Consider the following 25,252-nt stretch of genomic DNA (forward strand, 5'->3'; position numbering starts at 1 on the left):
ATTAAGAAAAACTGAACTTAATCCAGTCTCTTTCTGTACGCAGTCCGTTAAAGAAAAGGGCAAGAATGCTTGTAGCACAAAACACATTAATCCCAGTTTCTCACTGGAAAACCAGGTGAGAAGAAATATTCTTCAGCATGTTCAATCACCAGAGATCATAGAAGTCTCTTGGTAAGATCACCGGCTGTTGGTTTCCCCCTTCTCTTCCTTTACATACTCTGAAGCTGGGGGACATGTATCTTCCACTGCTGTCGTTCACAGCACCAATATATCTGTCATCTTTTTGGCATCTTTGCTGCTTTGATCGCTGCTACGACTCTGCGTGTCGCACTGACTCAGCCTGCCATTGAGTCCACAGTCTGTTCTTTCTTCATCTTCTCCGTGCCGCTTTTGACAGTAAGTGGGGATGCTGCGAAGCAGCTGTTTGCTGCTGTGAAAAAGACTCAGATGATGATTTAAAGTTGCCGTTGTTTTACCCAGGGTCTTCTGTGCAGAGATATAGAAGCACACGCAGGGAGTTCAGCACACGCCAGATGTGACTGGATGTCTGTGAACGCACTGTCCAGTGCTGGTGCGACCAGCCAGATGTCCGCAAGAAATGTGAGACTCACTCATTATATGCCACGAGATTTATCTATGCATGAACAGGAGCTGCAGCTTCCAGATGCCTGCAGTGAGGCTCTTACTCTCCAATATTACCTCACTCACTTAATCAGATATTTCTCCTTTAAAGCACTGGGTAAAGATCTGTATTATGTTAGTGAAATAAATGTATGAAAATACATTCAGTATGATCAGAAACTTGTTTCCGTGTGGCTATCAGAAATAATGCTGTGAGGCATTTGGAAGAAAGAAGGAAGACCTTTGCTTTGGGGTATAAATTGCTTACGACATGCCCAGAAGTCCTATCTACTTGCTGTATTTGTTTCCGAGAAGTGTCTAATACTGGACGAGATTCTGGACTAGAGAAATTGAGAGTTTGATTTTGTCCTTCTCTTGTCCAGATACTCACTATGTAAGAGATTTGGTATCATACAACGGTTTGGGTTGGAAGGGACCTCAAAGATCATCCAATTTCAAGCCCCCTGCCATCAGCAGGGACACCCTCCACTACACCAGGTTGCTCAAAGCCTCATCCCACCTGGCCTTGAACACTTCCAGCGGTGGGGCAGCCACAACTTCTCTGGGCAACCTGTTCCACTGCCTCACCACCCTCTGAGTGAAGAATTTCTTCCTTAGATCTAATTGAAATCTCCCCTCTTTCAGTTTAAAGCCATTGCCCCTTGTCCTATCACTACACGCCCTTGTCAAAAGTCCCTCTCCAGCTTTCCTGTAGGCCCCCTGTAAGTACTGGAAAGCTGCTATAAGATCACCCCGGAGCCTTCTCTTCTTCAGGCTGAACAACCCCAACTCTCTCAGCCTGTCTTCATAGCAGAGGTGCTCCAGCCCTCGGATCATCTCCATGGCCTCCTCTGGACCCGCTCCAACAGTTCCATGTCCTTCTTGTGTTGGGGACTCCAGAGCTGAACGCAGTATGGCAGGTCACATAAATCCAGATCACTGTTTCTCAGAGAACTGCTTTGATGTGTGTGTTGTTTAGGATTCCCAGGAGAGCTTGGAGACACATTTTATGACTTCTAATATTCTACGTGGAGGGGTTACACATCAAAACAGATGTGGAAATGAATGGCATTCATTACATTTGGTCTCGCTTTGCTGCTCATGACCTGTTCTCTAATACTCCTTTTGGGCAGTAAACACAAGGTACATATTTATCCTTCTGAAAAGAATATTACAATGAGCAGGGCAGATGTAGTACAGGAGACAGCAGCATGGTGGCCCGATAAGTTAGAATACATGGTTTGATGGTTCACAGCTCTGCCATGGTCCTGCTAGGTCATCTTCAGGAATTCATGTACATATGTTTTGCTTCAGTTTCTGTGCCTCTAAAATGGAAATAGCAATGAGAAGAGCAGAGGAAGAAGTTAGTGTGGATAGGGGGAGCGCTGTCTGCATTTGCTTTCTTTTTCAACTAAGAGAAATCTTTGAAGGGAGCTTCGGAGTCAAACAGGTCTTCTTTCCCTGGTTTTGACACTCCCCCTCTCTTTCACCCAACTTCAAGCTATTTTTGTTTTCTGTCAATTTCTCATCTAGAGAGATATCAGAAAAAGAAGAGTGGTTTTCCTTCTGTATGGATAAATAACCACTTGATTCAAATGCACCTTTCCCTCTCGAGTACTTATGCAGCCCCAGTTCTATGTTCTTAGTGTCTCAGAGTGTGGATTGTTTTTGTGGTCTCCACACCTGAGCTGGAAAGATACGGTGAGGGAAAGGAAGAGTCAGAATGAATAAAACAAGGTTTTCATATAAGCACTATCCTGGAAGTGAGATTCAACATCCGACTAAGCACCAAAGTTCCCCACTCGGTGTCTGGAGAGTCAGAAGTTTGTTACAGAGGCTCAAAACCAGCAGCCATTCTGCAGAGAGAGCTTCAGCACTGGCCAAAAGCAGGGGCCAAAGACAAGGGCTTTCAGGGATGTAACTCGGATCCAACAACCTGAATCCTGCTCAGACCTGGTCTCAAATGAAGGGAGTAAAAGAAGCTCCAAGACACATTTAGCTTGACGTATTGAATAATAATAAACAGAGCAGTGTGTAAACAAGCCTAATCACCTGCTTACCCTTCAGGGGAAAACTGCACAAAAAAAAAAAAAAAAAAGCACAGAAAATGGCAGTCTATACCTGATTTTTCAGTAAGAAAGAGAGGGAAATGTGTAAATTTGTCTTAAACTAGTGACAAAATGGAAACTGAGGTCCTTAACCTTAGCACAAGTTTCTGTGATTGATCCAAATGTTACCAGCCATTTTATTTTATTTTGTTTGGCCTTCTCATGCCAAAAAGAAACTGAAAAAGTGCAAGTAGACAATAGCAATGCAATTCAGTGATCTGTATGGAAATGATGTAACCTGGAGCATGTAGGTGAACTGTTACTTGTTGCTTTCCATGTGGACTTTCCTTCTCTGTGAGAAAAAACTCCTTCTCAAAAGTCTCTTTACCTTTTTCAAAGGCTGTTGTCAACAGCACTTTTAGAAACGTTCAATCTGATGCTTTAATTTGACATCTTCTTTTCCTGATGACTGGGTGCTGACCTAGCACTGAATGACCATGGCAAAAGCCCAAGGAGAAATGGGGTAAAAGGCAACAAGAACATCATGAAGAGTTCATTAGGAAGTTGTCTGTATGTGTCCTTTGGGGATCTTTCTGAATTTCCTGTTTTATTTTAATTCTCTTGTTTCTAAGACACAGTTCAAAATAGGCATGGAAAAAAACTGTTGCTTGGGATTGGATGTGCTTTTGATGAGTGGAGGAAGGCAGTCTGTACAGCAAAACTCCATAGTTTTCTCTCTGAGTGCCTTGGGATGAACAGGAGTGCTTGCCAGAAGTTGAACTCCCCTCCTCACCCCCAATATTACTACATAGTTCCCAGAGCTCCTCAGGGTGACATTGCAATTGCACATGAAATCTCTCTGCTTCAGTAAAGTAATTCGTGATTTTCACTTATGCTCTGGGAGAGCTGGCACCTTGGAAAAAGATCAGAAGTGGTTTCATTTTCACAGAGAATGGGTGAACACATCCTAACCAAGGTGTACCCATTTCTGAAATCTTTCCAGAGATGTTCTTGTGTTGCCTGCCCATCCTGCCTGCCCTGGGACTGGGAGATGTCGTTATCTTGCTCCTTTTTCAGGTTCTTTGCAGAAGTTTTACAAATAACGTTGGTGCATAGGAAGACTCTAGAAAATCAGTATCTCCAGGAATGTTTCTTCTAGTTTACAGTGGGATAAATGGGAGGGAAGTAGAGCAATAAGTTTACCAAACACATACCATTCTCCTAAATGGAGCATTAAAGACCTAAACTTTTCTGCCCATTTTTGAATACATCATTTAACTGCTTTTTAAAAGACTATACTAGCATTAAGCTTTCTCTTGCAACATTCTTCCGTACTTTTGCTGTCTTCTGAGCCCATGTGCTGTAAGAAAACATTATCAATAAGTATCTTGAAATATTTGTTGTCTCTAGATGTGTTTATGTCCTTTATTTCTCCTCTTCCCTCCTCAGCAGGCTGTTCTGGTCCTCGCAGAGGTGGGATAAGTTGATTTGCCTTGTGAATGATCTGTTCTGTTAACCTTTTCTTAAATCTGTGAAATTGCTAGGCTGTTTAAAGACCAGCACAGAGCGTTCATCTCTCTTTTGTTTTGGTCCATACCAGGAAATGCCTACAGAGAATGCCTGGGCAATGGGACATGGGCTTCCAAGATAAACTACTCTCAGTGCGAGCCTATTCTGGACGACAAGGTCTGTATTTTTCCCTTCATTCTTCTCAATGACATTTCTCATGATGCATAAATGCAAAGCTAAGCTTAAGGTTAGCATATTAATTTGGGACTTCTGAGACAGATTCCATTTCTGTCTCTGCAACAAATCCTCCCTGTGAATTCAGGCAAATCACTTATCCTCTCTCCATATCCCCTACTCACATGGTTTTTAAAAAAGGATGCTTTATTACGCTCTGTCCCTGATGATGTATGTTTATGCAGATCCTTTCTAGCTTTGTTCAGAGCCTACAGCTGCTACAGTAAATGTTAGTAATAAAAACAAAAAGACCAAAAGCTTCTTTGGTACTGAAAAATAAGCTTCCACCAGCTGATTCCGCCCTGTACCTATCAGTTCTGAGGTCTCATCAACAACTGGCCTTTCCAGATCTCAGTGTTATTTTTCCTTCAGCAAATATGTGAAGGGGCAGCAGCAGAAAAACACATAAAAAGCAGACTTGGGTCCCAGCTGTCTTTAAAAGATTGAGCCAGTCTTGCATTATATAGGAGTTTACAGAATGAAATTAGCATGTAGGGTTAAGCTCCTTCAGGAAGGCTGCAAGCAATTATGCAAAGTCCTTTTCTTGTCAAATGTCTCAGCTTTCCTTGGAGGCATCATAAACATTCATCCTCACACAGTTTAGACCTTCAAGCCTTTCATACCATGTTGTCTTCCTCCTATTTTGAGTGCTATGGTGGGATGTGTAAGCACACATAGGCTTTGTGCTGTCTCTCTGCCAGGAGTGACTTTCCCCCTAAGAACCAGAGTGGAACCCGGCAGCTCTGGCCTGTTTATGTTTTGGGGTTCATTCCATTCATTCTGCCACTGGAGTTGTGCCATGCCGGTTGCAAACGGAGAGGAAGAAGACAGTCTCACCTGCTGAAGGCTGCTTGCGGAGCTAATCCGGATTTAGTACTCAGGAACTATCCAAACTGGTGCTATACCCAGAACAGTCGTGATGTGCTTTGGCTGTGGCTCAGCATCCATCCTGTAGGATCCGTGTCGTTGCTGAGTGTGGGCTTTGACAAGTGAATCAGAAAACAGATAACTACACACCAGCTGCTGAGGAATGCCCACTCTTACCCACTGGCTAGGTAATTTGGTGGTAGCCCACCCCCCCACACACACCTCCATCTGCTAGAGGCTTCTAGAAAGTAAGAAAAAATGTACCAGTGCATGACTGCCATCCAGAGGGGCTGATACACATACAAGGTGGTCTGGCACAGTGGAGAGGCTCCCATGGCAATTTAAGCTGACCTAAGTTGGGACCATCCCACTGCAGCCCCTCCTTACATTTCTTTCCCACTTTATGTGAAAAACTAACTTTTTGCTGGGTACATTTTCAGATGGATCAGTTCCCTAAATCATCTTATTGCAGGAGCGCCGGTGGCCAGCACAAGCAAGGGGAGTGAAAGGGTGGCTGGAGTGGAGGGGGACAGCAGACCATGACAGCAGATCATCTCTGACTGAATTGGATTTGCACTTCTGTGAATCCACCCTCTTAAAAATGAGTAAGAGGGGATGTATGTCGCAGCCAGTGCTGAGATGGGGAATGGGGAACAGAGCTGGGTGAAGACTCAAAATCTTTGGTGTGGTTTAACTGGTATGGAGAACCTGAGCTGATAGTAGCAGTCTACTGTACCAGCTCAGGAAAGTGCTGCTGTATTTTAGTGACACTCTGTGTGTGTTTGTCTGCATGACTTTAACAGTGGTTATCTCTGCTCAAGCAGATAGAAAGGAGTTTTATTTGAAGAGGCTGGAGAAGTGTTGGGACTAGAGGACAGGATTATTTCCTTTGCTCTGTTCCTGCTATTAAAAACTTTGCAGCTATGGTGATAGCTTAAAACTTCTTAAATAGCCTGTTTCTTAAGCAGATGAAAGTGCAGATGTTCCCCCACCCTTGTTTGCAAAAGCTTAAAAACTCATTTATTAGATCTTTAAAGATTTGTGACAAGCTTTACAAATATTAATATTTGTGAATAGTTTTGAAATCTCTTCATAATGCTCAGTGTTACAGATGAATATTTGGGTTGTTTTGTGATCTCAAAAAAAAGAAGAAAAGAAAAATCCCCACGGATTTCCCTAATCCTCCCTTTTGATTAAAGGTGAGATGCAAGCACACGTGTGGGTCTGCTGTTATTTATTGACTGATCCTAGCAGATGCTATGCATCAGCCAGGAGGTACCCCGTGTTTCATGTTTATTTTTAATGCAGAAAACAACTCTACTTTCAAGCTTGGCCACTCAGCCAGAGTACTAAAGAATTACATGGTCTGACTTCAAATGCCATGATTGATACGTGGGACAGGAACAGGAGTTTTCAAGATCAGCCCGAAGTCGAGTGCTACATGCTTTATGGCAGAGGGTTGGTAGTGTAGAAATGGAGATTTTAGGTTTATTCAGTTGTGGGTCAGTCTTAGGGGGCATAAGCTCCTGTAGCAAACATTCACTGATGGGTTGCATCAATACATCATTGCTTTACTTGTGGTCAAGACATGTGGCAGTAGCTGATAGAACTGTGCTCTAAGACTGCTTTGCTCCTGGATTCCCACTTTGACTGGGATCTAGTTGCCTGTATGTAGTTATGCAGTGTAATTTAAAATGCCCTGATGTGTTTCCATGCATCTGGCAGGTGTGACAAAGGCTTTTGGGAATACCTGTGTCCTTCAGCAGCAGCAGCTGGAGGTCAGTCACCAGGACGGACTAGGAAGCACAGTCTCTCCCAAGTGCACCTGGAGGGCACTGGATGCCTGTATGTGCTTAACTTTCTAGCCCTTGCTTCAGATATTGGTTCAGATGTCAGGTAGATGCCCAAATGTAGGTGTCCTAACATCAGACTGAATCCCATCCTCTGAACGATCAGTTAACGCCTCTCCAGGCACAAGAATCAGGTACAGAAACCATTTTGATCCAACTGGCTGTTTGATGGCGTAACGTGCGACAAACAGAAAGTTTCTGCTCAGCCTACAAGCTCCTGTGTCAAAGGGACCTTGGCTGCATCTGGCACAAAGCTGTGCTCTTTCTAGGAGACAAATAAGAGTCTCAGGCAGCAAAAATTACATCTTAGCCTCCAAAAAGAGCTATAAATTAGGAACTTTGGTCATGGCTATGTGGCGTTTGGCAGCTGGATATGAATTTGGCTCTGCTAATGTTTTGAAGTGGCTTGAAGCTGTGTAGCTGAGTTAGCAGCACGCTGGGATTAAGTTAATGCATCCTGCTCAGGAGCACGGTCACATTCGCCACAGCTACCCGGCTTCCAGCTGGCTCAGAACAGCAAAGCAGTGAACTCAGAGGCATCTTGGAGGACAAAGATACTTCCCAGTTGCTTCTGAAAGTCTTTGGAGAGGAGATATGGTGTCTTTAAACTGGATTGGTGATGAGATCATTCTGGCAACAGGGAGAAATCTAAAGTGACTGAACTGGGAAGGGAGTGCAGAGCTTTGCGGGAAGACGTGTGCTGTAAACACTGGCAGGACTGCTCAGGAAGTTCTTTTACAGGGAGAAAGATCCTTGTCATCTGGAGAGCTAAGAGTGCTGTTAGGTGGTTAATAGTTCAAATCATTAGCTGATTTGGTTTGGACAGGTTAGCAGTCACGTCCTAGCTAAAGCAAAGGGAAAAAGTCCCGTGGACAGAATCCCTCATGAGCCTGCATGGAGACCAGTGTGCCTTAGATTTTTCTGCGGGTGCAGATAAAGACATAAGGCTGTGCTTCCTCAGGTTACCTGGTAGAAGCTGGCTGGAAGATAACTTTGCACAGTCTGATGTAACATGATTGTCATGCATAAGGCATGGAAGAGGACTCCAGTGATGTGACCTGCTGTGGTCCAGGGAGCAAGGCTGACAGAGTGTCCAGATCCCCCTCCTTCTCCATCTCCTTTCTACTGTAAGGACCCTCCTCCTAAGCCTGAATGGGATTTAAATCTGCATTTTAGTGGAGTGAAACAGCTTCCTGGAAGCAGAGGAATATTGAGTAACAGTAGAAGGTCGTTACCATTTTAAATGTATCAGTCTTCAAGAGGGTGAGACAGAAAAGAGTTATGCAAGTATTTTACATGAACTGAGCTTTTGCCAACACATGACTGATTCTGGGCACATGTTTTTCAGCCCTGAAGATGTTGTCTCCAGTTCTATCAGAGATGCAGATTGCGTGTAGGCTGGTGGAAAGTGATCTTGCCACCCTGTCAGCTTAGTTTTTCTGTAGGCACCGAGGCAGTTTTTGTTTCTATCATATTTGAATTTGCCTTCAGGAAACCTTGCTAGTGTCAGCAAGAGAAGAATAAAAGTCATGCCTGGTTTTCCCTCAGCATCAGTGCATCAAGGAGGAGCTTAATTAAAGTTTTTTTCCAATTAATTTTCCTGTCTTTTGAACCATGCCTTCTTAAAACTTGAGTGAAGTTGAAATAGTGCTTAGGAGCCAAGGGAGGGAGCTGAAGGGTCAGATTCAAAAAGCAGGATCCTTGGCCTGGGAGAAACATTTTAATCTTCTAGAAGATTTCTAGCACTACATGAGCAATTCTGGATGATGCTTTTAGTCATGTGGTTTACTTTTAGGTAGTCCTGCGAGAAGCAGGGAGTTAGACTTGATGATCCTTATGGGTCCCTTCCAACTCGAGATATTCTATGATTCTGTGAATTAAGTGGGAAAGTAAATAAGCAAGGCAGTTTGCCAGGATGCTATCAAACAGTATAACATTGCATTTCAGGTGGGTACATCAGTTCACACGTGTTTTCCTCCCCTTCAGGTGTCCTGGTGACTTGAGGATAAATAAAACTCAGTGTGGAATTCAGATCTTGTGGGTTTGTTTTTTTTTTTCTCCTCCAGGCTATTCAGAAAATGGGCCTGTGTATGGGGAAGTTTATTTTAGGGGATTTTATAATAGACTTAAAAATACCTTACATCGTTGAGTTCTGTCCAGAAGCAGCACATTACTCCATGTGCTGTAGATATAGGCAGATTTCATCATGAAATTGATTCCAAGAGCACTTGCTGGCTCTCTGGCAAAGTACTGGAAGATGCTATCTTCACTGAACAATGGAACAGATTAACTACAGCTGCTAGTTGTAGTTTCAGCCAAACATTCATTCACTAACAAATTCCTTTGACTGGAATAAAATGTAAAGGGAAATTGTTAGAAAAAAATGAAACAAAGGAAATTCAACCAAAATTAGAAAACTGGTGCCATTTGTAGGATTTTACTTTTATATTTTTATCACAAGGGAGGAAATTTAGGTGGTTAGTTTTCAAAGGTGTCATTCTTCTGAAGGAGGTCAACATCCCAAAGTGGGGAAAGATCTGCTTAACCTGAAAAGAAAGAAATGCCAAAACTAATAAATAAATGAATATCTTTTTTCAGGGAGATTTATTCTTTAAGAAGCAAACCTTTGTCAGTTTTATACCAGCTTCAGTATTTATCTGAATAGTATTTTTCTACTTCTTCCTATCCATCAGGCAAAGAGAGGAGATGCTTCTCTTTTCTCTGAAGCCAGCAGCAGCCCACCAATAAAGAATGTTCCAGTTACTTCAAGGTCAAATTTTGGTCACATCACTAATTTCACTGATTTAGGTGGGAGCAATTTTGTACTTAATGTTTTTACAGAGTCAAGAACCTACCAATAATCTCTTCAGCATCCTAGGAAATAGACACTAATACATTAAGTTTCACCACATCCTTGGGTCGCCGCTAAAAAGAAGATCATCTCTGGTTCTTCAGGCTCCCTCAGAACTGAAAGGTCACCACCAGATTCCAGCTTTTTCAGTCTGCATTGGTTCTGCCCTCAGTTTGAAAGACAAGGATTGTAGCTCACAAGAAATATACCTCGGACAAAAATATGCCTGTATGGAAAGGGCTTATTATTTATTCCTACTGACAACAGATTCATTTCTATATGAAAACCAAGCCATTTGAGTAGGGAAGTAGCATAACCTGGCTTATTAAGACCGTGCAGTTTCCTAACTAAATAATGTTTTATAACTTTTGAAACTGTGAGGAGATGTATCTTTGGTAGCTTTGTTACCCTAAAATGACCAAGTTTTAAAATAGTGTAATAGTAAAAACAAGAAATCCTGAGGAAATTGGAGAAAAAAAAGGGGGGAAAAAGCCCCAAAACTTTTTCACTGAGACTTGTAAGAAACTGTGGACAGATCCTAAAGTGAAACGAAACCAAGCCTATACTTCTGTGCCTGGGCAGCATGTTTGGCTTGTAGGTAGGCATCAGCTCTGGGGCTATTATATCATTTGAAAGTTGAGAAAAGTAATTACTGTTTCCTAAACTGATTAACTGTTCCTTAATGTCAGTGCTTAGAGAGTCATGCTGATTTAATCATGTTATCTCTTTACCTCCAGAGGAAGTATGCGCTCCATTACAAGATTGCTCTCATCATAAACTACCTGGGGCACTGTATATCAGTAGGGGCCCTTATAGTTGCCTTTATGCTTTTCTTGTGCTTGAGGTGAGTAGTCTGTTTGCATGCTTCTAACTTGGTTGGGTGTGTGACACTTACTGGGTTACTCAAGCCCTCTAATAACACTGTCCAGGTCATGTATGGTGTTGAAAGATGGCCATGGCTTTTACACTCTCAAACATGTACATGGTTTCATTGGCTGGTGTATTGGAGGAGCTTCTGTGCATAGGACCTAAAGCCTGTTTGTATTCAGGAGGAGTACTGCACATGATTCATGGATGCAGCAAAAAATTCAGTGAGCACAGAGTGCTTCATTAAGGGAAACAGGGATTTGAGTGTGTCATGTTGCAAGTTTTGGGGGCAAGTTTTCCTTTTTCATAAGGCAGTGGATGGTAACATAAGGCATTTTGCATTCCCTGACAGCTAATACCCAGATCTAGACCAAAGGAGACAGAATGAAATCTTTCCATTTTGCTTTGGGTTAATTTCAATTTTTCTTTCATTAAAGATCTTAGAAGTTCTCTTAGATAACAAGAAAAACATCTTTGGAGTTGCTCTATCCCCTCCAGTGTTCATTAAATGATGAATGCAAATCAATGAAACTGCATAGAAACACTTCCCTTCCCTGCTTCAGTGGTACAGCAGGGAGTTTGTCAGGTCAAATGGATATGTCAGTGAAAGAAAGTCTGTGAAGAAGAGTTGGGGCTACAGGGAGAAGAGAAAGGACAGGAGGGAAGGAAACTTAGTGAAAAGTAATAGGTAGATGTGCATCAGTCATCATGTGTATTGTACGTACACAGCGTGAGTCACAGGAATATATTTCAGCAGGAGTGGCCTGGTTGGATATTTCTGTGTCATTTGTTGGATTACCTGACTGGCACTTCTTTACTATTTGTGCTGCCTTGTCTAGGAGCATTCAGCTTCAGCTTTGAACCAACTTCCCTGAGTGCTATGCAATGATAATCCTTGAGGAAGATCTTACAGTAGTAGTAGAGGAGAAAGAGGTGGAGGACACGCCCCTCCACTGGATTACAACATGATGATAGACAGTGACTAAGTGAAAGAATTAACTGCTTTCCTAAAGTTGAGTATCCCTACAAAGTCTTGTGCTAAGTCTTCCTCTTGAGCATTCCTAACAAAAGGGTCTTTCTTATTAACAGGAATCTTCTTTCACCCCAGCAGCTATAAACAGAATAATCTATGCTAATGGAAGAAAACAAAGCTTAAAACATTCGATGGGAACGTTTATGGTGCATCGGTTAAAACTTCCATTTCAACCTTTTTACTGTGTGTATAATGCCAATTCCCATAGTGCTCAGAGACCTGAATTAATTTACACAAAATAAAGAATGAAAATTATTCATTGCAACTATATTCCCTGCTTTGATGCTGAATCTTTTAGAAATGCTTGAGTAAACACCGCAAAAACAATTAGATAATATGTTATAAATGTATCCAGCTTCTAACACAGAAGTGGCCTACCTGATCTCTTTTAAATTGTTCTTCTGGTATTTAAACTTCGACTTCAAGATTTAAATTTTGCAGTCAGCTTCAGCATTAAAAATGACTGCAACAATTAAGTACTTCCCAGTACGTGCTGTGAATTAAGATAGTCCATCTTTTCAAATTCCCACTGTATCATGCAAAAAGTATATAGTGTCCAGCCAGCATTAACCAGCGTGAGCTACCTCAGTGTCTGTAGAGTTACACCTGTTTTCAAAAGTTCTAAAGATGCTCCAGTGAAGGAAGCCCAGTTTCAAGTTGCCTTACAGATTTCCCCTACACAAATTCTGGTTTATAAACATCTTCATCACACTTACCTCTGCAAAGGGTCCCAAGAGCAAATCCATTTTGATAATTGAGTCCTATTATTTGGGACTTTTTTCCTGTTTTAGTTTGGATGGAGGAAGGCATCTACTACTTGGGTGAAGTGAGAGAATTGAGATAATTCCTGGCTAAAAATATGATGGAAGACCCTGAAGGCTGGATCTAATAGTCTCACATCTTGGCCTGAAGTAGAAATCTATCAGCTCCTTATTCCTTCCCCATTCCACCCATCTACTTCACTCCACGAGTACCTGCTGAGGGTGAAGATACAGGAGACCTCCAGGAATGCTCAAGTTCTGCAACTACTCTGTATTTTTATGCTTCTCACCCATCACCTCCTTGATGTCCCTTTATTCTGTCGGTGCAGATGGTGTCCCAAAGGCAGTCCTGTCTGAAGGAAGAGACTGGAACGCACCTGCTGTATTGGAACATAACTGCTAGGAAGGCTGTGGGATCTCGTACTGGAGGTTTTAAGAGCAGGTTAAATATCCGGTTGGCATGGCAAAGAGTATTACTTTGGTGATCAACTAATGAGATGAGTGTTCTGCTTTTGGAGATGAGCTCATTCACCATTCCTCTTGCTGCCCCAGCCCAGGTAGCTGCTGAATTGATGGGAAGCTTAGTCCTCAGTTGTGCTGAAGTAGGAAGGGGAAAGAACTTAATCTAGTCCCTATTTTTCCAAATCTATCCCAACACAACTGAGAAGGGAGGAGAACTCAGCCAGGAACTCCCTTTCACTTTGAAGAGCTATTCCAGCCTTGTTTTCTCCAGTTCTGTCACATATGAACCAATCCTTCTTTCTTGGCTGTGCGATGACAAATAAGCCAGTAAACTTGTCATTTAGCACCTAAATAATAAAAAGTGAAGACCAGCTTATGGGAGAGGACTTGATTTTTGTTGGCATGCTGACTGAATCGTGATGAGTCATTGAGATAGCTCCTAAAGATCTAAGTCAAGGATGGTTCCTCAAGGTCTAAATGTAGGTGGTCTTGAAAGCGTAAGCCATGCTGTCTTTGCAACACAAACCAAAACAAGCACACAAACAAAAAGAAATATGCTGAGAAGGGAAAATGAGGAATTTGTGCAGAAACCAAATATACTGTAGAGCTGCATGGATGTCCAATGCAGGATCTGGAGAGATTTGCTCAGGGCACTTCACAGGGCATTGTTAAATATATCTGCACTGCTGTGAATCGCACAATCTGTGTGTTGTCATTAAAAGTAAAGGTTTGATCCATCCCTCAGATGCACACAGGCCGTTCCTGCTGACACAGCTCTCGTCATCCCTCATAATCACACCAGTAAACCAGAAATTTTCCATAGGAGGAATCCTGCAATCACTAATAACAATCAAGCTGAAGGGGTAAAAAAAAAAAAAAAAAAAAAAAAGTCAAAAATATTGAAACACTTTTGTTTGTTTGAAGAACATTTTTCCTTTCTTGTTGCTGATAATGCAGAAATCCAAATTGCTTTGTCCTGGCTTTTTCCTTGTTAGAGTGCTGTTATATCAGCCTCTGAGCTGGAATAAAAGCCCTTTGTAAAACTCCTGACTTGTTATTAAACAATGTGCTGGCAATGGGCAGCAGTGATCTGGCTGGATTAAATCCAAAGATGTTTTATTTGTGCAGTAGTGACCAAAGAAGAAGTACAGGAAGATAGGTATTTGTTCTGGGAAGCATCTAAGTCCCTGCTGAGTTTTGAATCCAATAAAGAAGGATGGTGCTGAAGGGAAGATAGGCTGAAGATTAAAAATGACATGTCCTTCTGCACAGGTTGCTGGATGAACGCAGCTCTAAAAAAACCAAACCTACAAACATTGGTATAACATCTTTTGCCACTAATATGGTGGTCATGAAAGCAAATTGAGGATTTGAGGAAAATTTTGTTTTCTTCTTGCCCCTAAACTTATGTCTTTCTGTTTCCCCTTTAAAACATCTGATTATTTTTCTCTCTTAGGCCTGAGGCAGTGTCCCCTTTCTTTCTTGTGATTACAGCCAGATTTCCAAAATCTTACATATTTTTTCTCCCAAAAGACTGAAACTATTTTTATTGAAGCAACATAGTCACTTCTTTTTTTTTTTTTCTTTTTTTCCCCTAACCATCTCCCAGGATTGAGGAGAGGAATGTCTACTTTCCTTTATCTTTCCCTATTCCATGCTCCTTTGAACTACCTCTTGATCTTCAGTCTGGCATGCAGGTGGTGAGAGTGCTGCTGCAGACCTCTGTTAGTAAGAATGGAAGAGTTTGATTAAATGATTTGTAGAAAACTGTCAGAAGAAATGTAGAGCATCCATACAGAGCAGGTTTCGTAGAGCAGAGTGATCGGACACCTATCAGAGCAGTCTTTTCCGTCTGCCACTTAGAATAGCAGAGATTTAAATAGTGATTCAGGCGCGTGGCATTTTTTAAACTTCATCATGAATATCAGTAATTGCAGAGATGCATTTGATAGATGCAGTGGCCATTGGTGTGGAGACAGCACTCTGTCCCACCCTGTGATAGTCCATGCTAAAGTTCCCAAAGCAAGGCAGGAATGAAAACAATGGAGCTCTGTAGATAAGCACATATGCAATGAGGTGTGGCCTTCTTTGAATGCAAAACATCTGAAGTTCCTGTGCTGCCTGAAACCATCTGAAGTCTCACCAACTCAGATAAAGGACAGAAACACGTTTAGAATCATAGACTCATAGAATGGTTAGGATTGGAAGGGACCTCAAAGATCATCATTTCCTCTTGATTAACCTTAGGCCAATTTTGCTTCCCACTGCCCTTACTCGCCACCCCTCTCATCTCATACCTGTACCACTTGTTCTTCAGACTCTTTGTATAGAGCCTACCTAGCACAAAAACCAAAGTGCACAAAAAAAAAATTCCAAAGTACTCGGAATAATACCAGTAATTAAAAGTATGCCCAGAGAGCTGTGTTCTTAAAATGTGGAAGGTTTCATAAGCTGCATCTGAAAGAGTGGTGTTGCAGCCTAGCAATATGAAGGCTGGCAAGGAGTGTTATTGCTGCCTGTAAATGCATCTCTGTTGGATAAACATTAGAAACTGAAGAGCTACTGACAGTCAAGGACAACACCGGTGCAAGAAGAAATGGGTGTAGACACTCTATAGATAGGCTTGAGTGGATATTAGAGGATGATTCCCAACCCACGGAGCAGAGGGATACAGGAGCAATGTAATGGAGGGAAAGTTTAACTTGGCGTTAAACTAGAGTTTCAGGAATTTTGAAGGACTTTTACTCAATTACTTTCTTGACCTGCGGTTTGGAGGATCAGAAAGCCACTTCCTATCCTGTGCTTAAAATATGTTCCTAGTGGTATATTTCTGTCGTTGCCAAGATTTTAGCCGTGAGGCAGTGTTTTTGGAAATGGACACTAACTTGTTTAAATTCTTGTAATAGAACTGTTCTGTGCCAGATTAGTTCTATGTTGACTGAGTAGCTAAAACTTGTCTGTGCTCTGTTCTCCTTCTGATGATGATGGAATGGTTTTGGGAACAGTGGAGCAAGCCTTGCAACTTTTTCAAGGTTTCAGTGGAAGGAAGAAAGTAAAGTTTGGGCTTTACAGTTTAGATATGAATCATGCTCAGGGGTGCAATTTATTTCAAAAAATAACATGTCCTGAGTGATCTCTGGGAAGGAGAATCAGAGATGTTTTCAAGCCTGGATATTTAGAGTTACCCACTATAAATGCACCTGCAGTTGTTGAAGTATTAAATGGTTCCATTTCAGTTTTCATCCAAGGAACTGCACATCTGCATCCCTCGCCAACTCCACTGTAGTTGTTCATCACTCAGCCACCTTCTCTTCTGTCTAATCTAAAAGATGAATACTGCTGCTTCACATTACTCTGTCAAGTAGGTGGAAAATCCCTGATTTGTGTCATCCTGAAATGGGGCAGGTACACTCCTGCTACTCTGTGGACTGCTTCTGGGTGCCATGGAAGCAGCAGCTTCCTGGGAGAGGTGCCCAGGTTGAACCACCAGAAACATTTCCACACACAAAGTGAGCACCATGAGGCTAACGAATTTAGACCAAGCACAGGAATGAATATTTGGAAGGAACAAGCTATGAATGATCCTAAATGATCTTTCCTGAATTCCTGGCCAAATACTCAAAAATAACAAAACATTTCCTACCACATTTTGTTGGAAATGAGGCTGAATGTGAACATCAGCATCAGTGCCTCAGACTTCCCTCATTGGTTTATCCACACAGTATCTGCAAAGGTAGATAATTTAATAAACATTGCTAGTTGTATAATTGTATTAAAAGCAAAAGAACACAACCCCTGAATTCTCTAGCTGGTCATTTAAATTAATTTTCTTTCAGGTGTTTTTTGGGGGGGTTTTTTGTTTGTTTGTTTTTGTTTTTTTGGGGGTTTTTTTGGTTTTTTTTTTTTTTTATAATCCTACAAGGGCATCATGAATGAGTTCCCAAAAAGCAGCTGTAAACCAGATCAACTGCTGGCAACTCTCAGTGTCTGGCTTCTGAAGTCCTAACTGTGCAATCCAGCTACAATGGTCACTCTTCATAGAAAACATACACCCTCCCACAGTCTGGACTGGTAACTACAGCCTGTGTCAACAGGGCAATGACTTAGATAAACCCCAGAGGGCTGTAGCCACCTACTGTGCCCCTGCAACTCTAAAGCTGGTTTGTTCTGGATTGGTAGAACCTGAGCTGCATGATAGCTTCTGCTAAAAAGATACTTTACAGCCTCATTTCCTGTTTGTTTCAAAAATGACTGACATCTGACCTCCGTTTAGCAAAGCAAATTAGAGCAGGCTGCTAAATCGTTTTCAACCAGCTAAACCACAAGCATGTGCTGTGCTAGATGAAGCCATCTGTATCTGACTTTGTCATTCCTGTGAAAATAACAGAGGATTTTTTTATAGAATCATAAAATCAGAGGAATGGTTAGGGTTGGAAGCGACCTGAAAGATCATCTAGTTCCAACCCCCCTGCCATGGGCAGGGACACCCTCCACTACCCCAGGTTGCTCAAAGCCTCATCCAACCTGGCCTTGAACACTTCCAGGGATGGGGCAGCCACAGCTTCTCTGGGCAACCTGTGCCAGTGCCTCACCACCCTCTGAGTGAAGAATTTCTTCCTTAGATCTAATTGAAATGTCCCCTCTTTCAGTTTAAAGCCATTACCCCTTGTCCTATCACTGCACGCCCTTGTAAAAAGTCCCTCTCCAGCTTTCCTGTAGGCCCCCTTTAGGTACTGGAAAGCTGCTATAAGATCACCCCGGAGCCTTCTCTTCTCCAGGCTGAACAGCCCCAACTCTCTCAGCCTGTCTTCATAGGAGAGGTGTTCCAGCCTTCAGATCATCTTTGTGGCCTCCTCTGGACCCGCTCCAACAGCTCCATGTCCTTCTTGTGTTGAGGACTCCAGAGCTGAACGCAGGACTTCCACTCTTTCCAGTGGAAGGCCTGATTGCGCAGTCCTTAGAGTGGAGTATCCAGTGACTGGGCTTCCATTAGCCCATATTTAACCACGTAGTTCTCAGGTGCAACATTTCACTTTGTACGCTGACTAGGAACAAAGCACAGGCTGATGTAGCATCCTATAGTTATCCATACTGTTCACTGTCAATATGCTCATGGGTAGTTTGCAGAGGGCCATTTTTGACCCCTGTTCACCATGCTATGCAGCCAGACAGTGCTGGGCACCAACACTGACAGTGAACACAGTCTGGTCCTGCCCTGGGACTGTCCTGCCTGTGGTCCTGTTCAGCATCGTGGTGGCTGCATCCTTCCAACCCTAGGAACACCAGTGCTTTAAGCCTTTGTGTCTAAAGCAGGCTGAACGACCTGTGTCCTGTGATTAAAAATTGGCTTGAAGGCAGGAGAACGAAGCTTCGGAAAAGGCTTAGTGGAGCACAGATGGTTCCACAATGGGTTTATTTTTAGGGTCTATGCACATCCTAAACACTAGTGGAAGCTGCTGCTTCTCCTCTTCACCTGAGCATTTCACCCCCGTCCTCATAATGAAGCTTTTATTCTCTTCCAGGCTTTTCTTCTTCCCTTGCAACCGCCCCTTGCATTTCCCGTGGGAATATTTATATTCCCCCAGGCAACTGCCACCAAGAAGCTCGTTTTCCTTGCCAACCTCTCCAGCTGCTTTTCCCATCTGTAAGTGTTAGCACCAGAATATGTGCAGTGATTGAACATGAGCACGCAGAGGAAACCATGAGGACCTCAGGGGAGGGCTCCATGTGGATGAAAGCAAATAGGCCATGCCAGGCACAGAGCCTGGGAAATAACTTGCTGTTAGGTATTCTTCCCACTTCGTGCCATTTATGGCTTGTCCTTGAGCTTTGCCTGCCCTAGAAGAGGCTAAAGGGGAAAAATATTTTTTTAAGTATTGTCCATGATTCTTCTTCTTGCTTGTTCAACATTCCTGGAATGGGAAGGACTCCAGCAAAGTGCTCTCAGATTTCTCCTGCCAACTGTTTTCAGATAGACTTTGGGATAGCAGTCTTAATTGAACATCATTGTTAATGGAATACTACATGAATTAATAGAAGGCTTCCAAGCTTCTTTAATAAAGTTATCATTTGCAATTATTTCCATGCAGATGATTCAACTAATTCAGCTAGCTTTCGACCAAGCTGGCACATTATTATGATTGCTAATGTTAATTGTTTGTGTCATGCTTTGAATCAGAAAACAGCAGCTCTGCACATCCCAGAGGAAAAGTACCGCTGTATAGGTAGATGGAGGGAAAAAAAAACTAATAATCAACAGAAAGGCTACTTTGAGTTTTACCAGTGCAAATAGCACTGGTAAAATAGAAACACTTTTCTACGTCTCCATTTCTGATTCAGTGCAGCCACCTGTACAGAAAGAGTTGATCAGACTTCCTTTCGGATCTCAGCATTTCCCAAGTCAAAAGAATGGATTTTCTAATTCTTGGCTTTCTATGTCCAACCGTACAACTAAGGTCGTTTGATGGGAATAATTAGCAGAGTGTGCTTTCTCTACCAACAATCAGAAACTCTTTCTGCCCACCTCTGACACAGGCTGCAGTCAACTGCTGGAGAATTTTTGCTTTTTTTTTTTCGTTTTCTGCCATTGTTCCTATCATGGAAACCCAGTTATGATACCCTCCACACCGAGCAATTCCGGATGCCAGTGGTATGATATCGAGCCAGGGAATGACATTTGGGCTTGAAACATGGTCTATTCTCAAATCAAATAAAGAGGTCATTATGTGTAATTTCCCATCATACCCCTGGCTTTTGATTTACTAATTAGGAGGGGCAGAGAAGTATGTTTGCTTTCACCTTAATTGCCTCTTTCTGTCTAACCTCCTGCTGCTGAGCTGAAGCTGATGCTTTTATGGGGCTCTGCGTGCATGTGTGTGCACTGAATGAGATGCACGTGCTCCCAAATCACCTCACCTGGTTTTGGCCAGCACAGCCAAAGATGTACTCTGAGAATCACAACTCACATATTTTCCTGTACGATTGTCCCCACATTCCTATAAATATAAAGCAAGATGCTTCGTAACTCAAGTCTCCTGTGAAAATATGCTGGCTCTTGCTGCGCTCTTCTGTCCAAAAGCCTCACATCATTACCCTTGAGACAAGTGGCTGTGTTCTGAACAATGATTCCCAGCAAAAAGTCCTGCCTGCCGGACATGAGGACACCTCTGCCCCAAAGAGCAGCAGGGGTGGCACAGCAGCAGGACTCTCGTGTGGCAAGCCCTCAGCAGAAACTCTTGCCTTGTCAGAGTCAGTCACCTGGAGACCATTCAATAGGGGCCAAAGCACTGGTTCTTAAAATATCATGAGAAGCCAATAAACCCTTCACTCACAGAGCCAAGATCGTTTCCAGTGGTAGCATCATTTCTCCCTTCAAGTCAGAAACTGTAAGTCCTTCTTTTCTCCCTGTTTCGGGGAAATCGTTTTCCTTCTGCCCACTCCGTCACTCAGTGTAACTTACACTGCTTACTTGTGCCTGTCTGACACTACTTGCTGTATTTCAGTGAAATATTTCAGGCCCAAAATCTGCTGTCAGGCACAGCCAGAAGTAAAAGTGCTGCATGAACTGCGCTAGATCAGGAGCACGTGTTGGAGATAAACTAACAACCACTTCTCCCAGCTTGCTCCTGCAGCCCGGGGGACTAGCAGTTTCCTGCTATCTGGTTCCAGGCTCTTTCTGTCTCTCCTTCCTGCAACTCCCAGAAGACAGGAGGGAGTGTAGTTGTGAGGAAATACCTCCTCATCCAACCCTTTGTGGGGGACAGGCAAGCAGAGAAGAGGAACTAACGTAGACAGACGTATTTTGATTGATGAGAAGCTCAACATGAGCCAGCAATGTGCACTTGCACCCCATAAAGTCAATGGTATCCTTGGCTACATCCAAAGCAGTGTGGGCAGCAGGTCGAGGGAGGGGATTCTGCCCCTCTACTCTGCTCTCGTGAGACTCCACCTGGAACACTGCATTCAGCTCTGGAGCCCACAACACAAGAAGGACATGGAGCTGTTGGAGCGAGTCCAGAGGAGGGCCACGAAGATGATCCGAAGGCTGGAGCACCTCTGCTATGAAGACAGGCTGAGAGAGTTGGAGTTGCTCAGCCTGGAGAAGAGAAGGCTCCGGGGTGATCTTATAGCAGCCTTCCAGTACCTAAAGGGGGCCTACAGGAAAGCTGGAGAGGGACTTTTTACAAGGGCATGTAGTGATAGGACAAGGGGCAATGGATTTAAACTGAAAGAGGGGAGATTTCAATTAGATCTAAGGAAGAAATTCTTCACTCAGAGGGTGGTGAGGCACTGGAACAGGTTGCCCAGAGAAGTTGTGGCTGCCCCATCCCTGAAAGTGTTCAAGGCCAGGTTGGATGAGGCTTTGAGCAACCTGGGGTAGTGGAGGGTGTCCCTGCCCATGGCAGGGAGGTTGGAACTAGATGATCTTTAAGTTCCCTTCCAACCCTAACCATTCTATGATTCTATGATTTTACCATGAATAACAGCTTATGAGCTCTTCATTCCATCAGGTTAGTAGCATAAGGCATGGCCTGACCCCAGTGAGCATAAACCACAAAAGGAGTTCAGTTACTCCTGTAAGAAGCTGGGGCCACCAACAGAGTGATTTAGTGTGATTAAATGTGGTCCCTGAATCAGTGACATCTGAAAACCTCTGACTGTCAGAAGCAATGAGGTAAGAGCAAAGAACAACTAACACTCTAGCTCCCCTGTTTCCCATACTGTCTCTTATTGATCTCCGCTGGGGACTGAGTTACAGCCTACATGGCTCATTGATCTGACTGAGTAGGGAAGTTCTTATGGCTTTACGTTGTGGATCTAATCCTTAAGTCTGTTCTGACTGAATTGCTACAACTTACTTTCTTACTCCTTCCATCCTTGGACCCATACGCCAGGGAAGAGTTAGTAGAAGAGCTGAGCTAATGCCTTGACGAACACTTTTTGTCTGGAAGGGATCAGGGCAGGAAGCAAATACAGGAAAAGGTTCTATAATGGAAGTTGATAGCCTCAGTCCATGGTATCTTGTGATGTGCCAGACTCTGCCCTCCTCTCTCCTCTTTGTCCTCCCTCTCTCCTGTCTGGGCTCTCATTTTCCTGATGCTGGAAGACTGCCACAGTCTCCAAATTGTGATATCTCCCTACTGAGGTAAGAATATCTTCGAATTTCTTAGCTTCTGAGCTGTGAGGGAATGCATTCATGCCAATCACCGTGACTGTAGGAAAGCTCAATTCGCTAACTTATAATACAGCTCAAAGTCACCTCCTCCCATTTACAATGTGATGTGAATTCCTTTTCAGTGCTGCCTATAAGGGCAGTTAATTGCTGTTTCTGGAGCACAGACTTGCTTACTTTTTCACTCCACAGAGTGAAGGCAATAATTCATCAAGGAGGAAGGAACTATGGAGCTCATTGTCATAGAAGAAAGTTTAACAGGCTTTCAAAAAAGGACAGGTCATTTTTATGAGTAACAGTGGTATTTCAGTTTAAATTAAGGCTCATAAATTGAAGCTAGCTTCCATCTGCCAAGAGCCAGGAAAAGACCTGTGGAGGACAAATTACTCCTATGAGTATCATGGTTTATTCCTCAGGCTTTGAGATGAGTGAGTATGACAAGGTTGGCTTTGTTGCTTCCCCAAACATTAGCTGCGCTGCAGGTCTCCCATTACTCACTGGGACGTGCCCTTCTTTCACTGTCCACCTCAGGCTCCAGTCTGGCTACACAGGTAAACTTTATGCACAGGGTAAGATCCTGAGCCCAACAGAACCGTCTCGTGTGAATAGTGCCTGTAATGAGGGGCCCCTCCTCGCAGTCAGGATCCTCTAGATGCTTTACCCATGCTAAATAGCAATAACAGCATTCACCAGCAGTGCCTGTAAATGTGAACAGCTTTCTCAGGTGGCTGGCAGGAGATCTTTCCCTTGTTACATGAATTGACTTAGCTGCAGTCCTCCACTGCTGTGCCCTGCAGCCCCCACCCGCTGTTTCTCCCTCTCCAGTATGAACCTGACACACTTATTTCTCATGTTTTTCCTGCCCTCGGCTATGAATTACATTACTGCCACAGTGATTTCTGTGCTAGTAGTAGTTAGGAGAGAGAGACAAACAGAAACCATGTGCTCTGGGCTCTCTACAAACAAAAACAAACTTTGAGTCTCCGGTTGGGATTCCTACTAAAAGAAAAGAAAAGGGGGAAATAAAAAAAGGGAAGAGGTTTAAACCATTCTGTGCCTGGGGTCACGTCACTGCCTGAGCTGTTGAGAAACTCTGCGGCACTTTCAGACTTGTGTTTCTCAGCCTGACTATACTGGTGTTACCATTAAATCCCTAACTGCTGTTAACACCAGCAGAGCAGTGGCCCAGATGTCACAAAAGCAAATGCTGCCCCTCGCCTGCTTGTGCTGCTTTGCCAAGGCAGCAATATGGTGGGGCATGGGACTGGGGAGAGAATGCAGCTGGAAGTGCAAAATGCTTGTTCTACAGCCTCTTCTTTATTGCTCTGTTAGCCACAGAGACAGGAAGCTTTATAGAAGGTGAAGGCATCTACGTACCATCCATGGTGCACACAGTGTCTCAGAAAGGGAGTGATGCCATGGTACAAGGTTGCCGATACCTAAAGTATGGCTTTTGCTAAAGGTAGTGGGACACGGGAGACAGCTGTCCCTGATTCATGTCCAAAGCATTATTTGACAAGGCTTCAGGCCTCGTTTTGGTGAATTCTAGCTGCTGATCACATTTATACTTTACTTCATTTTACACCAGGAACACATCTTCCCTCAGCACATGTGGCTTTTTTAAAACAAGGAGAGTTTTGATCGTAATTATCCGTAGAGCCTGGGAGTTCCTAACATGAACCAGACCCTCTAGCTCTGGATCCTGAACATACCTAACTAAAAAAAATTGCCTCTGTCCAAAGCATTTTACAATCTCAACAAAAGTCAATGGTTAGATGCAGACAGATGGGCAAAGATGAAACAGTGTGAACCAAGAAGCAGTAAGAAAGGCAGAGGGCATGCAGCCAGTAGATTCTGAGGCTGTCTTTATGTTCCAAGACACAGAAGAGAATGTGATTTTGATGATTAGGATCCTACTAAGGGGTAAAGCTCTTTTTAGGAACCAAACAAAAAGTCTACAGCTATTTGTTTGATCCAATTTGTCGCTGCAGCCAGTCCAATGTCCTGCTGTAAGTCTTGTGGGAATAAGGTTTCTTCCAGCCAGATTTAGTGACGTTCCAGCATATGGGATGATTGAACTACTCCTCAATGGAGGCATGCAGCAAGGATTTTTTTTTTCCACTCCTTATCTTTGTCAAGAAATACATTCAGTTAGCAAGTGTGTAGGATCTGTTTTGTTGAGCTCTCAAAAGCAATTAATTTCATGTCAGTAACTCTACAGTTTGACCTGAATTTCTTCAGTTTCTAGTCCCCTGCCTCCCTCTCCCCCTAGAAGCAGTATTTTAAACTCCTTCTTCCATCTGCTCATCCTTAACCTGAAGGGAATGCATAAAACATCTAGATGAACAGCAGACGCAGGACATTTATGTGCAGAAAGATCGACAGAGAACAGACCTTAATAACGTGTTTCAAAGTCTGTCCAGAGCCAGATGGGTTCCTGGAGTTCAGCATGAAAGGCAGTAGGTGTTGGTTGTCTAATTCCTTTGAAATCCTCACCGTGAACCTTTGCCTCTTGTTAGAAGTAAAATTTTCAAAGTGAGGCATGTCTCTGACATTTTCCCTGATAGCACAGATTACACCGAGGGCAACACTTTTGGGTTTTGTAGCCTAAATAAAAGTGAATGGATCTGAGCAGATTCAAACAAATGTGGTGATTTGTTGTCCGAATTGATTCCAGCCATGAGTCACCGAGGCTCTCAAAACCAAATACCAATTTCATACCTGGAGCCTGAGTTGTTAAACTCAGAAGCTGTTTTGACATTGACTTAGTAGGGTTATATCTCTGAGCATCTTTCTGTAAGTTGCAGTATCTATATGTGGGAGGTCTTCTATTTGGTTTTTTGCTGGATTGCTGTGAAATCTTTGAGAGGTTTATGAGGCCGAAGGACATAATGAAATTGCTTCTGGCCCTAAAACTGACTGATCGAATCCTAGGAAAAGTGCAATAAGTGTTTTATGATAGCAAAATAGTGTTTAT

At 43.1% G+C, this 25,252-nt stretch overlaps 1 protein-coding gene across 1 annotated transcript in view; it reads left to right on the forward strand.

The window, feature by feature from the left end:
- CRHR2 (corticotropin releasing hormone receptor 2) overlaps positions 1 to 25,252 on the forward strand; it is a 116,130-nt gene that overhangs the window by 37,275 nt on the left and 53,603 nt on the right. Inside the window, exons 3-4 of the mRNA XM_086614597.1 lie at positions 4,270 to 4,355; positions 10,718 to 10,824. Of these exons, the coding sequence (XP_086470723.1) occupies positions 4,270 to 4,355; positions 10,718 to 10,824 (193 nt within the window). The remainder of the gene's footprint in view (positions 1 to 4,269; positions 4,356 to 10,717; positions 10,825 to 25,252) is intronic.

This window comes from Tauraco erythrolophus, chromosome 7 (assembly GCF_009769465.1).
Source record: "Tauraco erythrolophus isolate bTauEry1 chromosome 7, bTauEry1.pri, whole genome shotgun sequence".
NCBI lineage: Eukaryota > Metazoa > Chordata > Aves > Musophagiformes > Musophagidae > Tauraco > Tauraco erythrolophus.